The sequence below is a fragment of the Culex quinquefasciatus genome, chromosome 1, assembly GCF_015732765.1.
Source record: "Culex quinquefasciatus strain JHB chromosome 1, VPISU_Cqui_1.0_pri_paternal, whole genome shotgun sequence".
In the NCBI taxonomy this organism is placed as follows: domain Eukaryota; kingdom Metazoa; phylum Arthropoda; class Insecta; order Diptera; family Culicidae; genus Culex; species Culex quinquefasciatus.
The window spans coordinates 18,894,515-18,918,337 of NC_051861.1; the positions used below are offsets into that span (position 1 = coordinate 18,894,515).

The following is a 23,823-nucleotide window of genomic DNA, read 5'->3' on the forward strand; positions in this document are numbered from 1 at the left end:
TTTACAAAACTTCTTATGTTTTTATTTTTTTTACGTCGCATGCAATGCGTCGCCATTTTTTCATTTTTTTAAAGAGATTTATTAGATGCCATTATGTTTTTGAAGCTTTTTATTGTTATTGGAAAGCTCTAATTGTGTTATTTCACTATAATCACTAAATGATAACCTCTTACCCAAATATGTAGTATCATAATAGAAAAAATATTGGTTATGTAGTCAGACATTTCTAATTGATTCTTGACAGCTTTCTTTTGCCTATATTTATGTGCCCTTCCAATTCAAATTTGACCAAATTTCATCCAGTTCTTTCTGAAAAAAGAACACACACAGTCATCTTTTACCCCCATAGCGAATGTCTTGGAGGTTTTAAGTTAAATCATTTTTAGGAAAAAAATTACGAGGTACATAAAAAGATTACAAATAGTAAATACTGTTTTTGGAAATCGAAAAAGAGTCACTGACAGTTTAACTTTTGTAACAAATAATCAACGATAATAACAATCTCTTACTTGGAACTCAACATGCGCATTTTGTTTATAACTGAGTACAAGAAAATCAAAGTGTTGCATTTGAAATAATTGAAACTAACAAAAAATATCAAAAGAAATTGTAACTAATTTTGAAATAATCATTGAATGTTGATGTTGATGTTGATTTTAGGTAAACTATTTTGATATCGTTGCAAATTATCGCTGAACAAATCTCAAGACTTCAGTACAAAAATTTACTAATAAAAAAATGTATAGAAGAAAATGTAGGATTTTAAATTTTTCAAAACAATATTAAAAAAAAACGAAATCAAAATATTATCAACCCGTAAGAATACTGTATGTCCCACGCCAATATGACAGAAGGGGATTATCATTGTAAATCAATGTACCTTAAAAAAATGAAATACCTGTGACCTAGAAAATATTTTACTTGTATATATATGTTTTGATGGAGGCGCTGATCTTCATAAAGCTTCGTTTTTTAGGTGAAGATTCACGAAGTATCGTGCGCCTCCTTTTTAATGTATATTAATTTTTAAAATTAAAATAAATTAAAAAATTCCACGGTAAAATATTTTATATGTCACAGATATTTGAAAAGGACCTCTTAAGCGTCCTTGCACGAAGAAATTGTTCAGATACATTGATTTTCAATAATAAACTCCTTCCACCATGGCGTGATGTCCATGTAAAAAAAAAAACAAAAAAATGTTTCGTTTAAAATTGTAATTTAAAAACAAGGTGCCTGTCACTGTGCTTCTTATAAATGTCAGCCTGAAAAAGAGCAAATTGAATTTTGATGTTCGATAGATCATTAAGGCCAGGTTTCTTTTAATTATTCATTCAAAAGTAACAATTCAATTCAAATTTATTAGCTTTGAATACATTATTTGCAAATTTGAGGCTAAGCAAATAATTCCAAATTTATTTACAAAACTGTTCTTCTCAAAATGCCTTTAAAACTGAAGATATTTTTCGATTTCCGTTTCCATAACGTATAAAACTTGTAACCTAGAAACTTTTTTTTTTCGTTTTGTGATTCGAACTTATTTTTCTTGAGAAAAACATGACGCTTAGAGAGTATTTAAATAATCTTATTTATCAATGTTTTAAAAATAATTAACTAATACTAGTTGACTAACTTTTGAAACAATTAAAAATATGTGGAGTCGGAGTCGGAGTCGGAGTCGGAGCCAACCATTTTTGCTGGAGTCGGAGTCGGAGTCGGAGTCGGCTAGAGTTGGTAGGCCGGAGTCGGAGCCAACCATTTGTTGAAAGCCGGAGCCGGAGTCGGAGTCGGAGTCAGCTAATCTGAGAAAGCCGGAGTCGGAGTCGGAGTCGTTTGAAACATGACCCGACTCCGCAGCCCTGGCAAAAGATTATCACCGACAACCCATTTTTAAATTATTTCTAAAATCGACTTAACTCGTTAAATTTTCAATGCCCTTTCCAAGAAAGTACTAAAATTTGCATAATTTGCAATATGGGTGTCCAACGAAGCGGAATGTTGTATGCTTTTTACCTTAATAAAGGTTTTTATTGAATAATACTTAAATTTTCACTAAATACCGTATTATTTTCTAAAATACTATCCTTTTTAAAAATTTGCAATATGGGTATCCAACGAAGCGAAATTATGTATGCTTTTTCACATTATAAGAGTTTTTTTCAAAATACTATTTTTTTTACAAAATGCCGTTTTTTTTCGAAAATACTAAAATTAAAAAAAATTGCAATATGTTGATACCTCGAGGTTGATACTTATTAAGAAATTTAGAGTATTTTAGGAAAATATGGTGTTTGGTAAAAAATTAAGAATTTGAAAAAACTTTAATAAATTGAAAATGCAAACCAAATTCCGATTCGTTTGATCATGGGTAATTTAGAAAATTCGAGTATTTTAAAAAAAATGCGGTATTTTGTGAAAATTTTAGTATTTTTCTAAAAATTATTATAAAGTGAATAAGCACACAAATTTCCTCTTCGTTTGATACCCATATTGCAAATTTGGAAAATTTGAGTATTTTCTAAAAAAAAATACGGTATTTTCTACAAATGTAAGAATTTTCTAAAAAAAACTCTAATAAAGTGAAAACGCATACCAAATTTCGCTCTGTTTGATACCCATGTTGCACATTAGAAAAATTACCGTTTTCGAGCTTAGATAATTTTATCGCTAACAACCTTGGTCACTACGCTCTTATGCCGGGCTAAGACTTTTCCATTCTTTACGTTACTGATCCATTCTTCTTCTTTGCAGCTCGACACTCAGGAGTGGAAGCACATCTCGTCCACCGGCAAGGATCTGGTGCTTAAAATGCTCTCGCCGAATCCAATTAATAGACCAACCATCTCGGAAATCCTTGAACATCCCTGGATGAGGGTAAGCAGGGTGGGAGGGGGTCTTTGCGCCATTCAGGGCTTGGTAGCCTGGGATACCGATCTTGAACAACTGACATTGTTGAGCCAGGTACCTTTGATGCCTCATTTGCGTTTGAAATTTAAATTTTAGCTAAAGTTGTTTAAATATATTTTTTCAATGATTTTTCAACTTTTTGTTTGAAGGTTTCAAAGCTACTTGATTCAACGGTATCAAAGGATAACAGAATTGAGCTAAAATTGAACATCAATACTCATCGTTCCGGGTTGGTTAACTCTAATCTTTCGATGTTCTTGCTCTACAGGACCGTGACAAACTTCAGCGGGCGCACCTGGGCGACACGGTCGAGGAGCTGAAGCGGTACAACGCCCGACGCAAGCTGAAGGGTGCCGTCCAAGCCGTGGCCGGTGGAGTTGCCCTGGACCCGCTGTGCTGTGCCGATACGGACTCAAGTAAGTTTGCGCCACTGTTACACACGCAACACACACACACACACAAACATAATCGCTCGCCGTTTGATGTCTGCTCTTGTGGGTTCAGTTTACCTTACCCTTTTGTTATTGGTTTTGTTGTAGTTCATCTACTCGCCACCAGATGGCTCCGAATTGAAGTTTTATCACGTCCTACAAGAACATTTTGATTCTGAGTGTGTAGTGCTAACCTCTATCAAGCTAGACTTTATTGTAGCAAGGACAAGATAAACTCTACACACATGATGACACACATACACACAAACGTGCAAGCTCGTTTTCCTTTCGATCGGCCAGGGAAGAGCGGCTAAAATCCAGGCTAAGAGCTTTCAATCGACGATTCGCCCTTTCTCCGATCCTTCATCGACAAAAAGTCATGCTTTCGTCGTCATTTTCTCAAGAGTGTATTAAAAATGGGATCCGCACTCCGCCTTAAGGTGAGCCCTAATGGCCATTTGACCGACATCACCAAACGAAAAGAATCAGCTTTTTCTTTGTTTCTTGTTTCTTTTTTTTACGTTCCATGTCCTTCCGCCGGAGTTTATTTTTATCCCCGGGGCGTGCTTGATGGCGATGGTCGGCTGTATGTGTGCTGGCTCACGGACCGTAACAAAAGGATTTTATGGCCAGTTTGAGGCACTTGTTGACGCGCCTCGTGCCGTCCGACGTCGCTCGGTGTCGTATTTGGCCGCTAAGATTGAATCTTTTGACAGTTTTTGGCAGGTTAAACTTGGTGAAGAAATAATAATGTGCGAAATGTGGGTAGAATATGTGGGAGGGAAAAACTTTTGGGATGTTTTTTTTATTTGTCAAGAGGGCTTAATGATGGAAAGTTTGTTTTTTGCTTGTTGGTGCAGGACATCAGTGACATTTAATTTGTCGTAAAGATTTATGATTTGGTTGATGATTTATCAACATAAAGTTGACATTTCGTATAATGTTATGTTAACTATCCTGTAAAAAATGTGCTAATTTGGAGAGTGTAAAACTGGTGAATCCTCACTTTTTAGACATGTAAAATTCAGTGCGGCAAGTGGAAAATTTTAAGTCGTAAATTTTCGTTTTTTTAAATATAATTATATCTACATTAATTTGTTGAAAAATGTAATTACTTAGAAATAGATGAAGTTTTTTGATAAAAATTTTCTATTGGCTGAAACAAAATCTCTGAAGTTTTACTTCCAAAACTGAGGAAAATTACAAAATTGGTGATTTGTAATTTAGGCAAACTTACACACTAAAAAAATGAAAATTACTTTTGAAGAAATTTTCTATTTGACGTGAAAAAACAATTATGTAAATTGAATTATGATGTAAGTTTACATTTTTTTTGACGTAAAATGTCAAGATTTCTATTGGAAATCTGAAACACAACTTTTGATGTAATAATAAATTAAATTTGACCTAATTTTACATTTTATTTTATGCACATATCTGGAGCGTGTTTCAGGATGATTCATTACATAAAATATAATGTAATGTCACGTGTTTTTTTCTTGTGCGTTCGAAAGTGAAATGTTTTGCACCGAATGACTCCAAAATGGTTTGGAACCTGGCACAACAAAGCCTGGAGGACAAATTTAAATCGCCGGAAGAGGTAAGTTTTCTTTAGCGCGGTCGAATCGCAAATCGCTGCCAGTACAAAAAAGCTGCTTCTACAGTGACATGATCTGGCCCGGATCCTGACGAGGTTGCGCTGAAAAACTGTTGTGGCTGTAACGGAACTCGATTGGTGATGGTGAATGGAAACAAATAGACAGGAAAAGATTAAGTGTTTTTTTTAGTGTAATTAGATAAATTGCATAAGTATGTAAGTGTAACATAAAAAAAGTTAATAAAATCATTTTAAATAAAAAATGGGTTATTTTTTAGAATTTATTTTTTTTCAAATAAGGTTTTTCAAACCATTGTGGCTTCCAATAAATGTAAAATTACACTGTCGTGGATTGTTTTTCATATTATGTAATTTTACAATCTGATGTAGTTTCACGTCTGTTTTGATGCTCCAGTTTTGTGCATTTAATTAGCCCGAATATTACACTTTTTTTTCGTAGTGTGTACATAAAACAGATGATAACTTTCACCTTGATCAGCCCTGTCATTCAATTTGTTTTATTGCGTTAGGGGAACTCCCTTGAAGAGTATCGGGGCCGGCATTTACAATGTGGATTCAGTGGCAGTTTTTTACTCAACTGATGTTAAAATGTTAAGGTTAATGTTAACATTCCATAGGTGGCCTTCCTTACTTTATTCCCTTTACCTTCCGTTTACTAAGCAATCGAATCCAGAAGAGTAAACGATCACCAATCCAGTTATGTTGGTCTGAGCCGGGATTTGAATCTACCGATTTCCATGCAAATGTTTAAAAATATGGCATGTTATTTTAATATTTATATTTTTTTTAATTTTTTGCCCTCGATTTGACCCAGATCAGAGCCGAGGGACAAAACCTTTGAAAAATATTTACATCGGCCTCACCACAAATAAAAAAAGAGCTCATTTTTTCCTAAATAATAATAATCAAATAACGATAACGCGGTTGATGCATATTTTCAAAGAAATATGACATCAAATGCTTAACCAATTAGTTAATATTAAAATATGCTTTCTTTTTAAATCAATATATTCATCACTAAGATACTCAAGATGCAATAGTAAAACTATTACGTTGTCATTCACTCTTGAAACATTGGGTTTTTAAAATCAGTTTTTCTAATCTATTCTAATCTAACCCTAGCGCAGCCAGTCTTTCGAGGGCATCCTGGAAAATGCCTTAGGTTGATTAACGCCTAGCATCCTCTTGTCATTATTAACAATTGCAGTGCCCCAATGCAATAAATTGCTTTGAAACATCACAAACGTTAAAGCGGCCAGGCCAACTGTGTAAAGTTTACCGCAAAGATGATGCGTTGAACTGGATTGAATTTGAACACGAATATTCAAACAACAATACAGTTCTGAATCTACAGGGGAGGAAGAAACGTGGGGATCCCCCGCTCACGTTCCTGTTTTATAGGCAATAAATCGTTGGAAGCCACCATGCTAAGAAGTTTTGGTGCTCCGGGACCCTCGGGGATGGGACATTGTATTTCCACAAATGCCCTGGACACTATTTGCCGTGGTTATAGCGCCACAACTCGCTCAAGGTTTTTAAAATCAGTTTTTCAACAGCTAAATTCCAAAGCTTGTAAAAAGGTGGAATTCTCCATTCAATGTTAAAGATGTATTCAACTTGTAAAGATTTTTTGTTGATTTAATTCAATTATATTCACAACAATAGCTACGTTGTTTTTGCATTTTGCGTCGTTTTTTTTGTTTGAAACATTTTATTTCTGGTTACCTGCTGCTTCTTATAGTTAGTTAAAATTTAATGTTGTCACACATACACATTGTTCTGGTTCACTCATACTCAACTTTGCTTTCCAAACACAGCCAACAAAAGATTATTGGAGAAAAAGTGGCAAACTGTGCAGTTGAAACAAATTTGGCATTTGGATATACCAATCCTTTGAAAAATTCAGACTGTTAAAAAATCTGATTTCACTAAATGTCTCTTGTTGTCATTACCGTCTTAATCTCACTGAACAACAATTGTAAACTGTCATAAGAAGTATATCTGAGATGCCCAGATTTGGTTCAACGTTTCACGCAGCACCATTCTCACCCACCAACATTTCCTCTCGTTCAAAATCGTGCCCCAAACCGTGTCACACTTCACACACGTGTCGCTCTCTTTCACTTTTCGTTCTATCTTCTCGTTTGTTTTTCTTCCCTTCTATCTCTCTTTCCGTCTCGTTTCCGCTTCCTGCCACCACCAACCAACCACAACCACCACCAATACCACCACAAAAAAAAAATCACCACCACCATTGCAGTGGCCATTGGGACCGCTTCGGAGAGCTTGAACGAGTGGGCCGACGAGGAGGCCGGTCTGGAGGCCATCCAGAAGGTTCTGGACTCGCTGGACGACATTATTGCCCTGCAGGATGCGAATTGCGACCCGGAAGTGCTGGCCAGCATGCTGCGGGACGTCAAACTGCACGAGCTGTTACAGGTAATTTTCCCGCCATTTTTATTTATTTTGCAAAAAAACAAAAATCCTCCAACTCCCCGCCAATCCTTAGCCGGACTGATCACCATTCACTACCACATCACCATTATCACCACCATCGTTAATCATCCCTTACATCGTGTTTCAGTTGGAATGAATTTAGATTTTAAAAAGTCACGTTCTTTCTTCTTTTTCTTTTTTCCTTTTATGTTTGCTGGATCAAAACAAACCTTTGTCTGTTTCAAAAACCAAAAAAAAAACAACAACAAAAAATTCGCTCGTCCAACAACTCCACGAGATCAGTTGTACGATAGAATAAGTAGTTCCGTTATTAATCCGTTGCGGGCTCCGCCCGGGGACGCCATCAGCCGCTGCCGGGACGTCGTCGATGCCATCAGTTCAGCCCCGGGCCACAAGCAGGCCCGCGAAAAAGCCGAACTCATCAATCTGCTCGGGTCGTCACACATACAGGTGAGTTGGCGACGTTGTTCTGCATGGTGTAGATTAGATATTGCTTGCAGAGTATTGTTTTTTTTAAATATATTTTTTTATTTATGATGAGACCAACTCTGCCTTAGTGACCCGCCAGCGGGTTTGAAAGCGAGAGAAAGCTCGCCTTTTTGGCACCAGATGGTGCCACCACGCGTTGAGGAGCGTTCTGCTGGAAGGGGAAATCGAGGAGTTTGCGCAGTACAACGGAAAGCTTTTGAGAAGGGAAACGGTCCGATTAGGGAGCTTTCGCTGGGATGGATATCTAGATATTTCTGCTATGGACAACTTTGGTCTAGGTAGGGGAGCTTTTGTTCGAGGAATTGTGTGCTTTTGGATGGATATCCAAATTGCGGTGTGATCCAAAAAAAAAGGAAGAAAAATCGAATTTTGGTAAATATTTGCAACTGCCTTATCATTATCCTTTCATTATAAATAGTTTGATGGCTTTTTAATTTTGGTTATGTTTGGATTTTTAATTACTTGTCATTACTGAAAATCAAGAACGATTTTTGTTAATTACAGTTATTGAGAAGACCATGCAATCGGAAAGTACGAAAAGCTCTCGCAAAGAAGTTGCAAAGTGCCACTGCCAACAGCGCTACAGTTCTGAAAACTGTCCCCAACAGTTGAAACTTGTTTTGGGTTCATGTTTACAACTGCTTTTTGATGGCTGAACATCAGGGCAAACAAACAGTCTAGCAAAACTAGTCCTGCCAAGTGACGGCATCAATCGCACAAAGTTCTTTAATTAAAAAATGCTTCTCTATTGGAATCACGGAAGTAGAGGGAAGAAGGAAATGTTTGCCAGGAGTCTCCCAGAAAAAAAGAGCGACCAGCTTAGAGCTACCGTCATCTGGGGCGAATCGGGACTACAGTCTGCAGAGGGTCAGCAGGTTTTAGAGCACTCAAAAGCTTGAAATTTGGAAATCGATGCACCAGTTTTGTTAATCTGTAAATAACCAATTTTTGTGCAGTCACAAGGCTAAAACAGCTGTCCCAATTCGCCCCAGATGACGGTACGATGTTTATTTGCTAGAGCTGAGTTGGTTCATGTCTTTTTGGTAAAAATTGTGCCAAATTAATGAAGCTTCTTTCCAGCAAAGATTGTCCAATTGAACCAGCTCGAGTCATGCAACTCGGTTTAGTTGTTGAATTCGTGAAATGTCCTTTGTTTTGTTGTAAGTCACCAAAGGGCCAAGAACATGAAGTTGTTATCGTACAGTAGCCAATTTGTTTAGGAAAATTTGTTATGGATAAATCGTAAGGATGTATTGAGTGTGTGTGTGTGTGTGTGTGCAACCAACCAAACGGGACCACGCGGTCGCTTCTTACAAATTGAGTTGTTTCCATGTATTTTTTAGATCTACATTCTATACATGCAAATAACTCGCATAGGCATTTGGAAGGTGTTAGCTCTGCCGAGCTTCGGTGACCCATTTCTACGCTGGCTAGCCGAGCGCGAGGTACTTCAGCTTTGTCGACAAGCCCCGCCCTGAAGAACGTTTGCACCAATCGGATTCAAACGTTATTTAGAACTTCCGAACCCTTGTCAAATGGACAAGGACCCAGCGCGTATATAGTTGATGGTGGTAACAGTATTCCTAATTCCAGTCATAGCTCACCAAGTCGCGATGGCCTAGTGGTTAGCATTTTGCTTACCAATCCAAAGGACGGGGATCGAACCCCGACTCGAGCGACTTTGATTTTTCGTACATGTTCAGAGTTTCAAGATTTATATTTCCTATACTTTCTCGTTGGGAGCAGATGGGAATCGAACCCAGGACCATTCGCTTACAAAGCGAACACCGTAACCAGTCAGCCACGGCCGCTCCTATAAATCGTAAGGATGTATTGAGGAGCCTAAATCGTGAACATAAACGATAAATCCATAAACGATTTGGACACTTTTTTTGGAAATCTTGGACTAAACGATAACGATAGAACCGTGAAAGTTATCGTCGGACGCTAAGATTATGGACAAGTAATGACTCAGAGACTTATACGTTAGTATAAGTAACGAGCTTTTTTTCTATTTTCAATTGTAATGATAACGAATGTTGGCAACATCAAACTTTTTTGAGCAGTTCTCTAGGATTTCGGTCATTCGATTTTTTTGTATTTTTTAATCCGACTGAAACTTTTTTGGTGCCTTCGGTATGCCCAAAGAAGCCATTTTGCATCATTAGTTTGTCCATTTAATTTTCCATACAAATTTGGCAGCTGTCCATACAAAAATGATGTATGAAAATTCAAAAATCTGTATCTTTTGAAGGAATTTTTTGATCGATTTGGTGTTTTCGGCAAAGTTGTAGGTATGGACACGGACTACACTGGAAAAAAATGATACACGGTAAAAAAAATTTGGTGATTTTTTTATTTAACTTTTTATCACTAAAACTTAATTTGCAAAAAAACACTATTTTTTATTTTTTTTATTTTTTGATATGTTTGATATGTTTTAAAGGACATAAAATGCCAACTTTTCAGAAATTTCCAGGTTGTGCAAAAAATCATTGATCGAGTTATGAATTTTTGAATCAATACTGATTTTTTCAAAAAATCAAAATATTGGTCGCAAAATTTTTTCAACTACATTTTTCGATGTAAAATCAAATTTGCAATCAAAAAGTACTTTAGTAAAATTTTGATAAAGTGCACCGTATTCAAATTAAATCCATATTGATCCTTGCACTGTAACTTGGATTTGGCCCACACTTTTCTCTCGCACTTTTGACAACAAAATTTTCAAAAACTAGGCAACCAGCAGTTGTTTATTTACATTTCCAGTCGCAGTTTCCACCAAACTGGACATTCGCACTTTAAAATTGCGATTGACAGGTGAGCAACATCGGCTCGCTTTGATAATTTTTTGAGAAAATTAAAATTTCCCAAGCCAGTTTGACAATGATTGATGTTTTTTAAGTCTCACTCAAACAGCCCACCATTTTTGAATGTCGATATCTCAGCAACTAATGGTCCGATTTTCAATGTTAATATATGAAACATTTGTGAAATTATCCGATCTTTTCAAAAACATTATTTTCTAAATTTTCAAATCAAGACTATTATTTCAAAAGGGCCAAACATTCAATATAACGCCCTTTTAAAATGTTAGTCTTGATTTGAAAATTTTGAAAATGATGTTTTCGAAAAGATCGGAAAATTTCACAAATGTTTCATATATTAACATTGAAAATCGGACCATTAGTTGCTGAGACATCGACATTAAAAAATGGTGGGCTGTTTGAGTGAGACTTAAAAAACATCAATTTTGATGATGTTTTCTAAGTCTCACCCAAACAGACTTAGAAAACATCAATTTTCCTGTTTTAAAACCTTTGCATTGCAATATCTCAGCAACTAAAGGTCGTATCAACAAAGTCCAAAGAAGTAAAATAAAGAGAATTTTCTCAGCTTTCGATTTTTTGAAAAAATCAGTATTGATTAAAAAATTCATAACTTGGTCAATGATTTTTTGCACAACCTGGAAATTTCTGGAAAGTTGGCATTTTATGTCCCCCAAAACATATCAAAAAATAAAAAAAATTAAAAACAGTGTTTTTTTGCAAATCAAATTTTTGAGATAAAAAGTTAAATAAAAAAATCACCAATTTTTTTTACCGTGTATAATTTTTTCCCAGTGTAGTCCATATCCATACCTACATCTTTGCCGAAGACACCAAATCGATCAAAAAATTCCTACAAAAGATACAGATTTTTGAATTTTCATACATCATTTTTGTATGGACAGCTGCGAAATTTGTATGGAAAATTACATGGACAAACTAATGATGCAAAATGGCTTCTTTGGACATACCGAAGGCACCAAAAAAGTTTCAGTCGGATTAAAAAATACAAAAATTAAAATTGAAGAAAAAATACCGATTTCGTGGAGAATTGATCTTTTATGATTTCATTTTGAAATTTAAAAATAAACTGCTCTATTGAAAGTGTTTTTTTGTCTTTTTCTGTATGATTACTAAAATTATGGTTTGTGGAATGTCGAGTTGGCTTAATTATCGTCATAACAGTACTGAAATGAACTTTTCAGCACTTGTATTGAAAAGTGTTACTTTTCGATACTTGTTGTGTTAACGTGATGGCAAAAAAAAGCAGGGAAACAAAAGTTTGAACCAAAAACATCTTAAACTGCAACTGCCAAATTCAATTTCCCATTTTGTTAGCAGATTTAACAGTTTTTGTGCAAGTTGGCATTATGCTGCAGCTGATTTCCATCAGTTTTCCACTTCGTTTAGTTGGTTGTTTTGTTTTCGTAACTCGTCAGAAAGAAAACTGTTTCCGCGTGCGCGGCTGCAGAGTTTTTTTTAACTTACTAAAGAGCCTACGAAAACCCCAGGCCCAGCTAAGATTCAGTAGCAGTTGCTCATCATTTTAATAACGGTTCTTGTGGGCTAATTTTCCGCGTGCTTGGTCTTGCTGGGTGGGATTTTCCAATTTGTGGAATAGTTTTGGTTTACAGCATGCTTCCTATTTTTGGGATGGGATGAAATTTGTCGACATCCCTTGTCGTATCTATGCAAGTGTTACAATTGTTGCATAAAATTTCAATCTTTAGTTGCCAGACACAAAAAGGGCAATAGGTCATGGTTTTATTTAACAAAGATTCAAATGAAAAACAATATCGACCGTTGAAAAGATTTCCTCCTAATAACTAAGATGAACACCCTGGGCGTTGATTTTGGGCAAGTGCATCTTCAGGAAGTTCCTGCAGACTTAAGCTGATGCTTTTATTTTCAAGCTCAGCAAAATTGAGTGAAATTTTCAAGTGACTCCCCAATCCCCACCTCAGCTATAAGCAGAAGGAGAAGGACTGTCGTTTGTCATCATTTCGAGCCCGTTAGCCAAGGCGAAGTTGGTGCTCCTTGAAGGACTACGTTGCAGAAAAGCGCCTCTCCCAAGCTGAGCTTTCACTCAAACACTGCGTCGTTGTGCAGACTGGAAGTCAGTGGCGCGGGACCATAATGAGGCTAAACGACGAGATTGATGTCCGCGTCGACCGAGGACGTGCCAATGGTGAGCTGGAAGCTTGAGGGCGACATTATAGTGGCTGCAATTTATGGCAGTAATATTGAAATCAATTGCACCTCATTGTAGTTTGTAGTTTAGATGTTATTGATGTCATTACCGGAACGCTGGAAACTAGACAGAAGCCATGAGAAGAACAGGTGAATTGTTAAAGCAAAAGTAGAATAGATTAGAGAAAACAAGTATAGAAGACTGAAAATTAAGAAATAAGAATGAGAGACGAGGGAAACAAGAGAAGTCAAGATCTGAGAAGATTTTTAAATACACCGAAGGCTCCGATTATAATTTTTTTTATTGACCAGTTGATACCTAATAGTGCAAAAATGCAGAATGTGAAAAGAGAAAACAAAAAATAAGCTTAAAACGTTTACAGGAGATTGTAAGATAGTACTTAACTTCTCATTTCAATTTGGCAGGGCTTTGAATTTTGCACCATTAAAGTTGAACAGTTTCTCCCTGGTTCCCGCTGGCATGAACTCCGTTCACGTTTACGTGAACTCATTTTTTGTGTGTAGAAGTTTAAAAAATACAAAATTGTATATTTGAAATCAATCACTACTCAAAAATAAAATAAAAGACACACTTCTTAAAACCGCACTGTGTGCAAATGAATTTGTAATTCTCCGTGTAAGATAAATACGCTCCAGCCGCACTCAATACCCTGGTTTCGGAAAGGAGCCCCACCGAAAACAATTGCCAACCAAGAGAGGCAAAGTACAAATTGGTTCATGGGGTTTTTCCCGGACAAAACTATTCCTTTCCGGGCGTCGTCGTGTGACGGCTTTGTTCGCCGATGAAACTGATCCTGCTGGCTCGAACTTTGCTCAAACTTTGCTCAAGTTGGCTCTTGAAAGCGTCAGGTATTGTACCTTAACAATGCAACAACGGAGAGGGGGAAAGTGCAACATTTAATTAAATATTAGATGTTATCTTCTTTGTTGCACCGTTCAAGCGTTAACCCTTGAACGAACTAGATCCAGCTAGTTTTGAATCAAATGGCGTTCCTCGTTGTGGCATGCATGAAATTACAACTTGCATGCAAGGCGAAGGTCGCTTAACTCCGACATCTAGCGGTCGGCAGCTCGTAACTCGTAGGTTAAACGAGCCAAGGGTTACCAAATCATAAGGCGTGATTCTTCGCTGTTTTACCTACGTGTGGATGGGCATTTGCTGTAAGCGAATTAATTTAATTATTGATGAAAGCTTCGGCAAAACTGGAGCAGCCTCGGTGATTCGATTGATTTCTCAAGCTTTCATCACACTGCGCTAACTCAGTGTTGGAAAACATTGGGCAAACTTTACGCGGCTGTATTGTTTGGGTGGAAAACTTAATTAAGTTTCAATCGATCTGAATGTACATGTATCGCAAAAAGCTAATACGTCTTTTGTTTTCCAAACGTCTTTGTTCGAAAACGAAATGACAAATTAAGAGCAAGCTCCCCAACGAGCGAACGGTTCAACCGCAATGGAATTTCGTTTCTTAATTAAGTCGAGCGCCGTGATTTATGGTTCACCGTTTCAAGTGCTTAACTCTTTTAACGCTGTGGAAAGGCGGTCCGGCATTCGGCCAGCCCCTTGGGCAACTGGCACGGCGATGATCGATTTTAATTGGCAAAAAGTCTGGTGCCTTGTTGTCCCCAAATTTGGACTTATTGTCCAGGGTTGAAGTATTGCCGATTCTTGGGTGTTACAGTTTTATTATGTCAATCATTTTAGTGTCCAATCTGTATGCAAAACCAAACTCAAAAGATAACTTCAGCCATGATTAAGTATAGCATAGCATAGCATTGGTGTCTACCCGTAGTTGCTGCTCCGTTATTGACCAGGACTTTTGAAAATTGCTCCATGGACCACAGATGCAAACCAATCATCACCACTTCGCAACTCTCAAAGGCCCCATATCATGCTGATCAATCACAATGCCGGCCACGACCTGTGGTAAGATCCCGGGGAAGTGGATGGGAATGTTATTCCGATACTTGCATGGTGGAGTTCACTAAATCAGTTGCGTCTCCGGTAGAGTGTCATCAGTATTTGAGGGGTTAGTAAGATGAGTACATAATAGACGGTTGGCTCTTCAATAAATTGAATAGCTTGATTACTTAATATCAAAACTGAAATACAATATAGATTTCTATGAATTTGGAAACATTAAAAATAAAAAAGGTACAAACATAAGCCGCGTAAGTAATGAAATAATATGTTGTTTTGTAACACAATTATTTCGACGAAACCAATCAGCCAAACCAAATATTGTCATTGCTAGCGAGAAACTGGACGGCCTAAGAACATGATCGATCCTGCGAAGCAAACGCGTGGTCCCGCTGCCCACAATCGACTTCACGATCAGCGAAGCAAAAGAAATCGACGTCGTCGTGCTATCTTGTCGCACCCGCCATTTTGACGTTCCGAGAAAAACGCGTTTTAATGTTTGACCTTGAATATTCAAAAACGAGAGCACGCAATGTAAACAATAACAAACACGTTTTGTTTGGCTGACCATTCTGTGCATTGTCCCAAAGTTTGGTTGAAGTTGGTTGCTGGAGTCCCGACCCCGAGTTATAATTACAAATGTTTACGGTAGTCTAGCTTGTACGTGCGACAAACGCATCCTGACTTTCCTGGCCTGAAATCCCTTTGGCCTTTGTTGCACTTACATCAATTTTCATGTAGCACGACAAGATTGAAACTACTTTCATATGTAAAGTGACAAAAATGCACGGAGTTTTTTCGGTTTTTGTTGAATATCTCAGGATTGAAATCGAATTTTGGGGATCTGTGAAAGTCAAAAGGTGAGGCATTGTAAGCTGCACAAAATGGCGTTCTTAACTCAATTTGGCCCAAAATGCACGTACGACATGTTAGCACGATGGCGACGAAATGAAAATAAACATGAAAAATCAAGACGAATAAAACAAAAGCAACACAAAAATTCAACCACGCGTCTTCGCACCTCGCACAGACCTCCAAAAGACAACTTCAGCCCTGATTTCCCCGAAAAAATCAACTGCCAAATCGAGCCAAACATTTCATTAGGGCACAAAACCAAAAATCGCGATTCGAGAAAATCGCTGGCAATACGATGGTACGATAAAACACATCATTATCCTCAACTCTGCTTTAATGCTTCTTAATTTATGTTGATTTTCGCAATAAAACTCATAATTTTAAAAAATCTCGTTATTGGGCCCTTTTAACTTTCCAACTGTTGTTCATAATGGGCCCTTTCTAAATGCAATTTCGAAGAGAACTGAAAGGGCACTAAAGCGCTGTCACCTGATTGTTGTTTTTAATGATGTTTATGGGCCTTCTTCAAAAGTGTATTGAACAGCAGCCGCGGGCCGTATTAAATATTGTTTTTCGACGAATTTTTTTTTCTGCAGAAATCCTTGGTGAAACGTAAACCAAACTTTGTTTTGAAGTGAATTACTGTTAAGAATGTATGAAAAGTTCACTTTATAACATAGAAAGTTCCTTAACCACGAAAAACTAACGAAAAAGAAAAGGGCACAATTGAACTTTTTTTCTGGTTTGGAGTGAACATTTTTATGTGCCCTTTTGTATTTTATTATTTTTTCAATAGGAAATTGTTTGCTATCAATCTGATTCTTGGAGGGCATGTAGGGAGTGTACTAATGAATGGAATAGCGGAATAATCCCAAATGTTTACTTTTTGGTTTTGTGCCCTAATGAAATATTTGGCTCGCAATGGCCGGCAGACGTCATAACGTCATCGAATAAAATTTAATGGCTTCTTGGAAAAGTTGGGACGACGGTTTTGAAATCCAACCCAGGTGCCCTTCCCAGGTTCAGCTCGTTGTAATTTAAATGCTTGACTCTTCGGTGCAGTAGCAGCAGGTCCGCTATGCTTTATGTTTGAGGCGCTCGGGGTCCCCCTTTTCAGTTCAAAACTAACGTCTGGTGGAATTATTCAACAGGAAGCGAACCGGTTGAGCGCGGGTGGTCCAGGGAGCTCCGTTGGGGATTAGGGGGAGAGGGGGTAATATGCACCCCCGGGGCAAAATGCACCCCCTGCTTTTCTCGGTATTTGGAAGAATTTTCCGGAGAAAAATCTTAGAAATTGGAAGCTTAACATTGCTAAACCATGCTGGAAAAATTTGAGCATCGCAGTATAAAAACAGCTCAAGTTATTTGCAAAACTTTAAAATGTTGTGTTTTCATCTAATTTTCTTTGCACTTTCATTATGATTTTTGGACAATATAAAAAGCATTTATTTATATTGTAAGTGTTGAGGTAAATAGTTTTTGCCATAATCTTCATTATTCTGTAGATAGATGAGTCCAAAAACATCAAAAAATGCATTTTTAATTAAATTTTCTGCAAAAAGCGTGGTCGGGGTAAAATGCACCGCTGTGAAGCTCCTTAGTAAAAACAGCGGTGACATCTAGTGGTGACTAGTGAAAACTGATTTTACCCGGTGCATTTTGCCCCATGTTGTGGTGCATTTTGCCCCGTTGTTGTAGTGCATTTTGCCCCAATGTTGCGGTGCATATTGCCCCGCATGGTTGTTTGAAATGAATCAAAAATGATTTTAGAAATTTGATATTTTCGAACAATTTTGAGGTTTTTTAAGACTTTTTTCACATGGATGACGAAGAATAATAGTTGTTTTAGAACATCAAACAAAATTCTTCCACAGTAATGCTGTAATGGTTGAGAAATCACAGTTTTCCCTTAGGGGGTGCATATTACCCCCTCTCCCCCTAATTTAATTTTGCTTCGCTCGCGAGATTTTTATTATTTGGAGCAAGTTTTTTTTTAAATGTAATTCTTTACGAGAAGGTTATTACGGGCAACCCGCGGAAATATTTACGAGCGACTCGGAGTAGGGTTGGGGAAGGGAATTATTCCGACAGTTTGTGTATACTTTCAAGAAGGGAAGAAGAAGTTTGTGCGGCGTTGAAATAACCCTTATTACTTTGGCCAAAGCAGCTTGCGGAAGTCATATGTTTCCTTGGCGCTAAATTTTCCGAGAGCAAAAAGATTTAGAGCAGTGTTTTATTTTTCCCATAATAAGAATAAAAACTTGGTTGATGAAAACTTTGACAGTACGGAAAGTCGTTTTGTGCATCAAGATGAAAAATTGCTTGGTATTTGCAAATGACAATTTAATTGTTTGGGTCAAAATGTCGCAAGTTTTTTTTTTATCGTGGTTAGATTCAGCAATCACATTGGATTTTTTCGATACGTTTTAGACTGTGTGTGTTGTTTCCTTTAAATAAGTTTGTTTTATGCACGCAGAAAAATGTTTTGTAGAATCAGCCTGTACGAGGTTTGATTCAACAAAATTTTTATTGAATATAATCAACGCCGATTTTGCGTTGAAACAAACCTTGATTTTCTCAAGTCCACAAAAGTCTTTTGTTGTTTCGAAAAAGCTGCTTTGACGTTTAACGTTGATTCAACAAAAATACTGATTTTCAAATCAACAAAACGTTTTGTTGATTCAAATATGCCTTATTTTTCTGCGTGTGTGCATGTATTCTGTTTTTGAAAATTGAATTTGGATTCCCCCAATAGTATTTTTAGATTTATCTATAATATTTTTTCACGACTGAAAGTCAAAGACTAAATAAAATCCAATTTACTTGATTGCAATTTTATCTGATGCATGTTCCTAATAGGTTCATGGGCACCATATCAGTTATTTGCGGTAATTATTACTGACCATCATACCAGATCATCAGCCCTTCGTTATGCAACTTTGTGGTCCAGTTTATTAGATTATATCAAGAATCACGAATCCTTTCTGCCGAAGCTGGGAAAACTGACGATGCTAATTGTTATTCATAATAATTTGATGTTGTCGTCTCTGTGCAGTTGAATGTCCTCTACTCTATCTACCAAACGAAACTCCATCACTGGTACGTGACTTTTGACGACTGTCGGGCACTGCCTGATGGGTTAAGGACCGATTCCAATGCTCCGAATAGCGATATAGAGCTCTTTGCCTAAGAGTGTGGATGAGAATTCATCCTCCTCCCTGATCTTAGTTTTCTCTGGTGGTGGTAAATCGTTAACGTTTTCATTCCCCAGAACTGTAATCAGTAGCCTTGCCAGAGAAGAACGAAGATGTCCTGCGGTGGAATTTCGCTCGAGCTGATACAGAAACGGTCTTTGAGTAGAAGTTCTCTGGAAAATCAAAGATTTTTTTTTTATGGCAACGCCGTCAATCAGCACCACAATTTAAAACCATGTTTTTTCTGAGAGAACAGACTTTTTCGCTTGGCTCCGTTGTCCACGAATAATTAATTTCAGCTTAAGCGAAGCAATTGCACTCGTTTATCTCACGGTTGCTGAAGCAGCAGGACTGCAAGGCAAAGCTTGAGGAGCGAAGAAACTCGCTTTTTAAAAGATGCAACGCAAAGTATGAAAATTAATTTTTCCCTCAGCTGTTTAACGAGACCGTCTCGGTTGACAATTGCTAGGGAGGGATTAATATTACTGCTGTTTAGTGGAACGAGATTCATTGCTCAAATTATTAACGGCTTGTTTCGCCTACCCTTGAGTTAAGCACAAAATCTATTGCATTACTCAAAGTGCATTGAGAAATCACACAAAAATGAGCAAAACAAAAAAAAAAAAAACTCAAAGCTTTCCCAAACATGGCCACGAAACCGCACAAACCCCTATCTCTCTCAGCAGTACCAACCGAGCGAAGCTCCTGGCTGGTGGCTTTGGTTTTGTGGCATAAATTTGTTCCCCATTGCGAAATGCAATAAAGCACCGAAAGATTTATCCGTATATACTGGGCGACTCCAGCAGGCTCACGTTGATCCTAATTCTCAGGTGCATAGTTTGCCACCCAGAGGAGTAATTTTTTTCCGGAGTGAAGATTAGTTTGTTGTTTATTTTGGGGTCATTTTTAATATTGAGGTTGACCAAATCTAATTTTATTTCAATTTGAATAAGATCCTAAAGAAAAAAATGAATATGAGAAAAGTATGAAGAATTAAAAATAATAAGAGGTATTTTGATAAGGTCTTATAACTTATTGTGTTTCATAATTTTATACTGCCCTAATCGCATAAATGCCCCATATGCATTTTTACGTTTTTGAGTCATTGATGCAGTTTGGTTCAAAATCGTGTACTCTACATCCAGTACTTTGTTCTAGAAATCAGGAGGAAATCCAGTTTTTTCGCGAAAACTTAACCAAAAAACTTATGTGTGGGACAAACTTCAAATGCGTTTTTCTCAGCTTGCTGTTTTTGCATATGGGACATATATGCGAGCATGGGCAGTATAGGACCTTTAAAAAAATGTCTGGAAGTTATCTGCAGCGATGTATTTTTTTCTCTCTCTAAAATCATCGAATAGGGTGCGTAACAAAAGCAAAAAGTTGAGCTAGACCGCATAGGCGGGCAGAATATCATAGTTTCATGTCCACAGAAGCTCTCCTGAAAATTTTAGCCAATTTGGTCAAGAATCCGAGGTGCCCACTCGATTTAAAGTTTGTATTGGATATTGGACCCGTTAGTATGGGGAAAACGACACGTTTTACTTTTTATTGCCCTGAAAATTCAAAATTGATCCAAATAACTTTCTGGGCGAGCTGTTTATAGATTTTTATATGGGGAACAACTTTGTAGAACATCGCGAAACGATCTGAGCAGATCTGGCTTAGTTACAAGTGGTTTAAGCCAAATGTTTTTTCCAGGGTCGAACTTAGGATTGAGGTATAGCCTTTTTATCTATATGGTAACTGTGATCAGAAAAAATAGTCTGACAGGTGATGGATTCTTGTTGACAACTTTTTAATTGCAAATTCCAATGGAAGTAGAGCTCAGGTGAGATTTTTTCAAGGCTTTTCTTTATACCTTGACCAGATTGGTATCTTTTAGTTCCCTCCGGTGTTCCGAGGTGAATCGGCACACTGACCAAGGAGATGGTCCACCAGATCGAGGTCCTGGAGGCCGTGTTGGGCAAATTTTAGATGCCCACCGTTGCGGCTGTCATAGATGGATGCGGTTTAGTAGCAGCAGTTTGACGGTGGTGGAGGACAGATTCATCGATGCTGTTCCAGAAAACTTCTTATAAGATAACTTCAGCTTGATTTGTCGTAAAATTACTTTCAGCAAGATCGGACCCGAATGACTCTTGAGTTAAGTGGTCCTTAAACGCAAATAAATAAAAATAAAACTTTCAGCAAGAAAGCATCAGCTCGATTTTTTGTACGATAACTTCAGGTCGATTTTTGTAAGATAACTTTCGGCAAGATAACTTTAGAACGCTAGTTATCTTACAGAAAGTTATCTTACGAAAACTGACCTGAAGTTATCTTGCATAAATCGAGCTAAAGTTATTTTGTAAAAAAAATCTTGCAGAAAGTTATCTTGCAAAAACTGACCTGAAGTTATCTTGTAGAAATTAAGCTGATGTTATGTTGCAGAAAGCTATTTTACAAAAATCCAGCCGAAGTTATCACACAGAACTCGAGCTGAATTTATTTTGCAGATTCGATGATATAAGAAAAAAAAAAGAATCCCTGCATGGTATATTCTGTACTCAAAAGCAATCGAATGCTGTTATTGACCTCGTAAATAAGATTCAACTTAACTTAGATAATCGCGATGACGTTCTTGGTTTATTTTTAGATTTATCGAAAGCATTTGATACAGTTGATCGAAAAATATTAATAGATAAACTTAGATATGCTGGCGTTCGTGGTATTGCTTTGGATTTATTTACTAGTTATCTTTCTAATCGTGCTCAGTTTGTTTGTATTGATGGAATACATAGCTTGCTAACTTTAGTAAACGTGGGAGTACCTCAAGGCTCTGTGCTTGGTCCATTGTTTTTTATTATATACTTAAATGATTTTTCGTTACTTCCTCTTAAAGGGGACTTGAGGCTCTTTGCAGATGATTCTTCTCTCTTTTATAATAACAAGTCTACTAACATGAATGATCTTAATTTGCGAGACGATCTAACAATAGTAATCGAATACTTTAGATTGAATAAATTAACATTGAATATTAACAAAACGAACATTATAAATATAAAAAATTCTTCACGTTCAATACCCAATAGTTTATCTCTCACCACAAGTAAATTTCCAGATTTAGAAGTAGTCTCAGACACTAAATATTTAGGTATCATTCTAGATAATCGTCTTAATTGGTCAGCACATATCAACGCTCTTATACTAAAACTTCATAAAATCACTGGTATCATCTTTAAAATAAAGCACAAGCTTCCTCAAAAAGTTCTTTTTCTCATCTATCATTCTCTATTTCATTCTATACTTTCCTATGTAACAGCTGTTTGGGGTAATGCATGTGGTCTTCTTATCAATAAACTTCAAGTAGCTCAAAATAGAATCCTAAAAATCATCTTAAATCTTCCTATTCGTAGTCACACAGTCGATTTGTATGTAAAGAATAATATTTTACCTGTCAGGGGAATATATGTGTTTCAAGTTTGTAGTTTCATTTACCTTTGCTTAAATAATAAAACCCATAGTAATACTAAATTTGTTCGTTCTAACCATCAATATGGTACAAGATATCACGATCTGTTGAATCGTCCTAACGTAACCACAGTACCTGGTGAGCGCAGTATAAATTTCAATGGAGCTCAGCTTTATAATTATTTTAACAATAGATTTGGTAAAAGTTCATCCTTAAATATCTTCAAAAATCAACTAAAGCAGTGTTTGTCCCGACCTGACATCATAGAAAAACTTCTAAAGTCCGTTAATATTTTCGCCTAATTATTTTGTTAGTTAATTCTCCGATTCATTCCCTCGTTTGTATTTGTATCCATCTTGAACACATTTATCTTGGTAGTTTTTTTTATTTATTTTCAGCCGCTAATCGCCAGAAACCGAACTCCTTAAAAGGTCTACGCCGATGGAGTTCTGGAGCCAGCCGCATCAACTTTGTCGTTACATTTTTATTTAATTTTCAATGACATGTAATCTACTTAATTTGTATTGCACATTGAAAAGAAACAGTTTTTTCAGTCAGCACTTTGCTGGCTTTTTCTGTCAAATAAAACAATCAATCAATCAATCAAATCAAATCAATTATTGTTAATGATTGGTTCTTTGGAATATAACTAGCAATAACATTGCAAAATAACTTCTGCCATCTGATGGTGAGGTCAAAATATGGTCAAAATGTGTAAATTAAGCGACAAGTTTCCATTTGCTCATCACAGCCTGCAAAAATGTATATAGGGTATTTTAACCATTAGTGGACCCCCTAGTAGAGCCGACGCGCATTTTTCACAGTTTTTCAATATTTTAAGCACTTTTTCATAAACAATGAAATCTGAAGTCTTTTGAACAATTTTGACTATTTGTTCCATCAGTTATTTGTTTTTGAGTAGAAAAATAGCCATTTGAAAAAAAAAGTTTTTTTTCCTGTTATGAACCCTTTTCCTATAGTGAACCGGGTCCATAATCCGATTGTGGACCCGGGTCCACAATAGCAAAACTATTATTTTTATACCAAATTTAACCGATATTTGGTGTTTTGATGCATGGTGGAGGTCTTATGATAGATATAATGAATGAAAGATGGATTTTCCATCATAAACAAATATGTTTTGTTATCAAATTTGGCTTAAAACAACAAAAAACCTAACAGCATAAAACAAATTTATTTCCGAAAAAGATTGGAGAAAACGTTTCAAAAACAATAAAAACATTAAAATGATTTAAAAAAAAGTAATTTTGATGCACATTTTTACATATAAATTTCATAAATAGTTGACCGAAACAAAACAATAGATTTGTTTACAGCTGCTGATAAAACTACGCATGTTTATATTCAAAAAATATTTTATTATTGATTTATACTTATAAAATAACATTTCAAACATTAATTTTGATGCTTCAGTTAAGTAAAATTAACTATAGTTTT

The 23,823-nt window shown here is 36.6% G+C and overlaps 1 protein-coding gene across 13 annotated transcripts in view; it reads left to right on the plus strand.

Moving 5' to 3' along the window:
• The window catches only part of LOC6032190 (peripheral plasma membrane protein CASK), a 614,477-nt gene that overhangs the window by 127,340 nt on the left and 463,314 nt on the right, over window positions 1-23,823 (plus strand). For 12 of the 13 annotated variants that reach the window (XM_038258117.1, XM_038258110.1, XM_038258121.1 and 9 more), the window contains 4 exons: window positions 2,752-2,874; window positions 3,176-3,323; window positions 7,217-7,395; window positions 7,696-7,863. In XM_038258117.1, the coding sequence (XP_038114045.1) occupies window positions 2,752-2,874; window positions 3,176-3,323; window positions 7,217-7,395; window positions 7,696-7,863 (618 nt within the window). The remainder of the gene's footprint in view (window positions 1-2,751; window positions 2,875-3,175; window positions 3,324-7,216; window positions 7,396-7,695; window positions 7,864-23,823) is intronic. The other variant, XM_038258182.1, reaches the window with a different exon arrangement.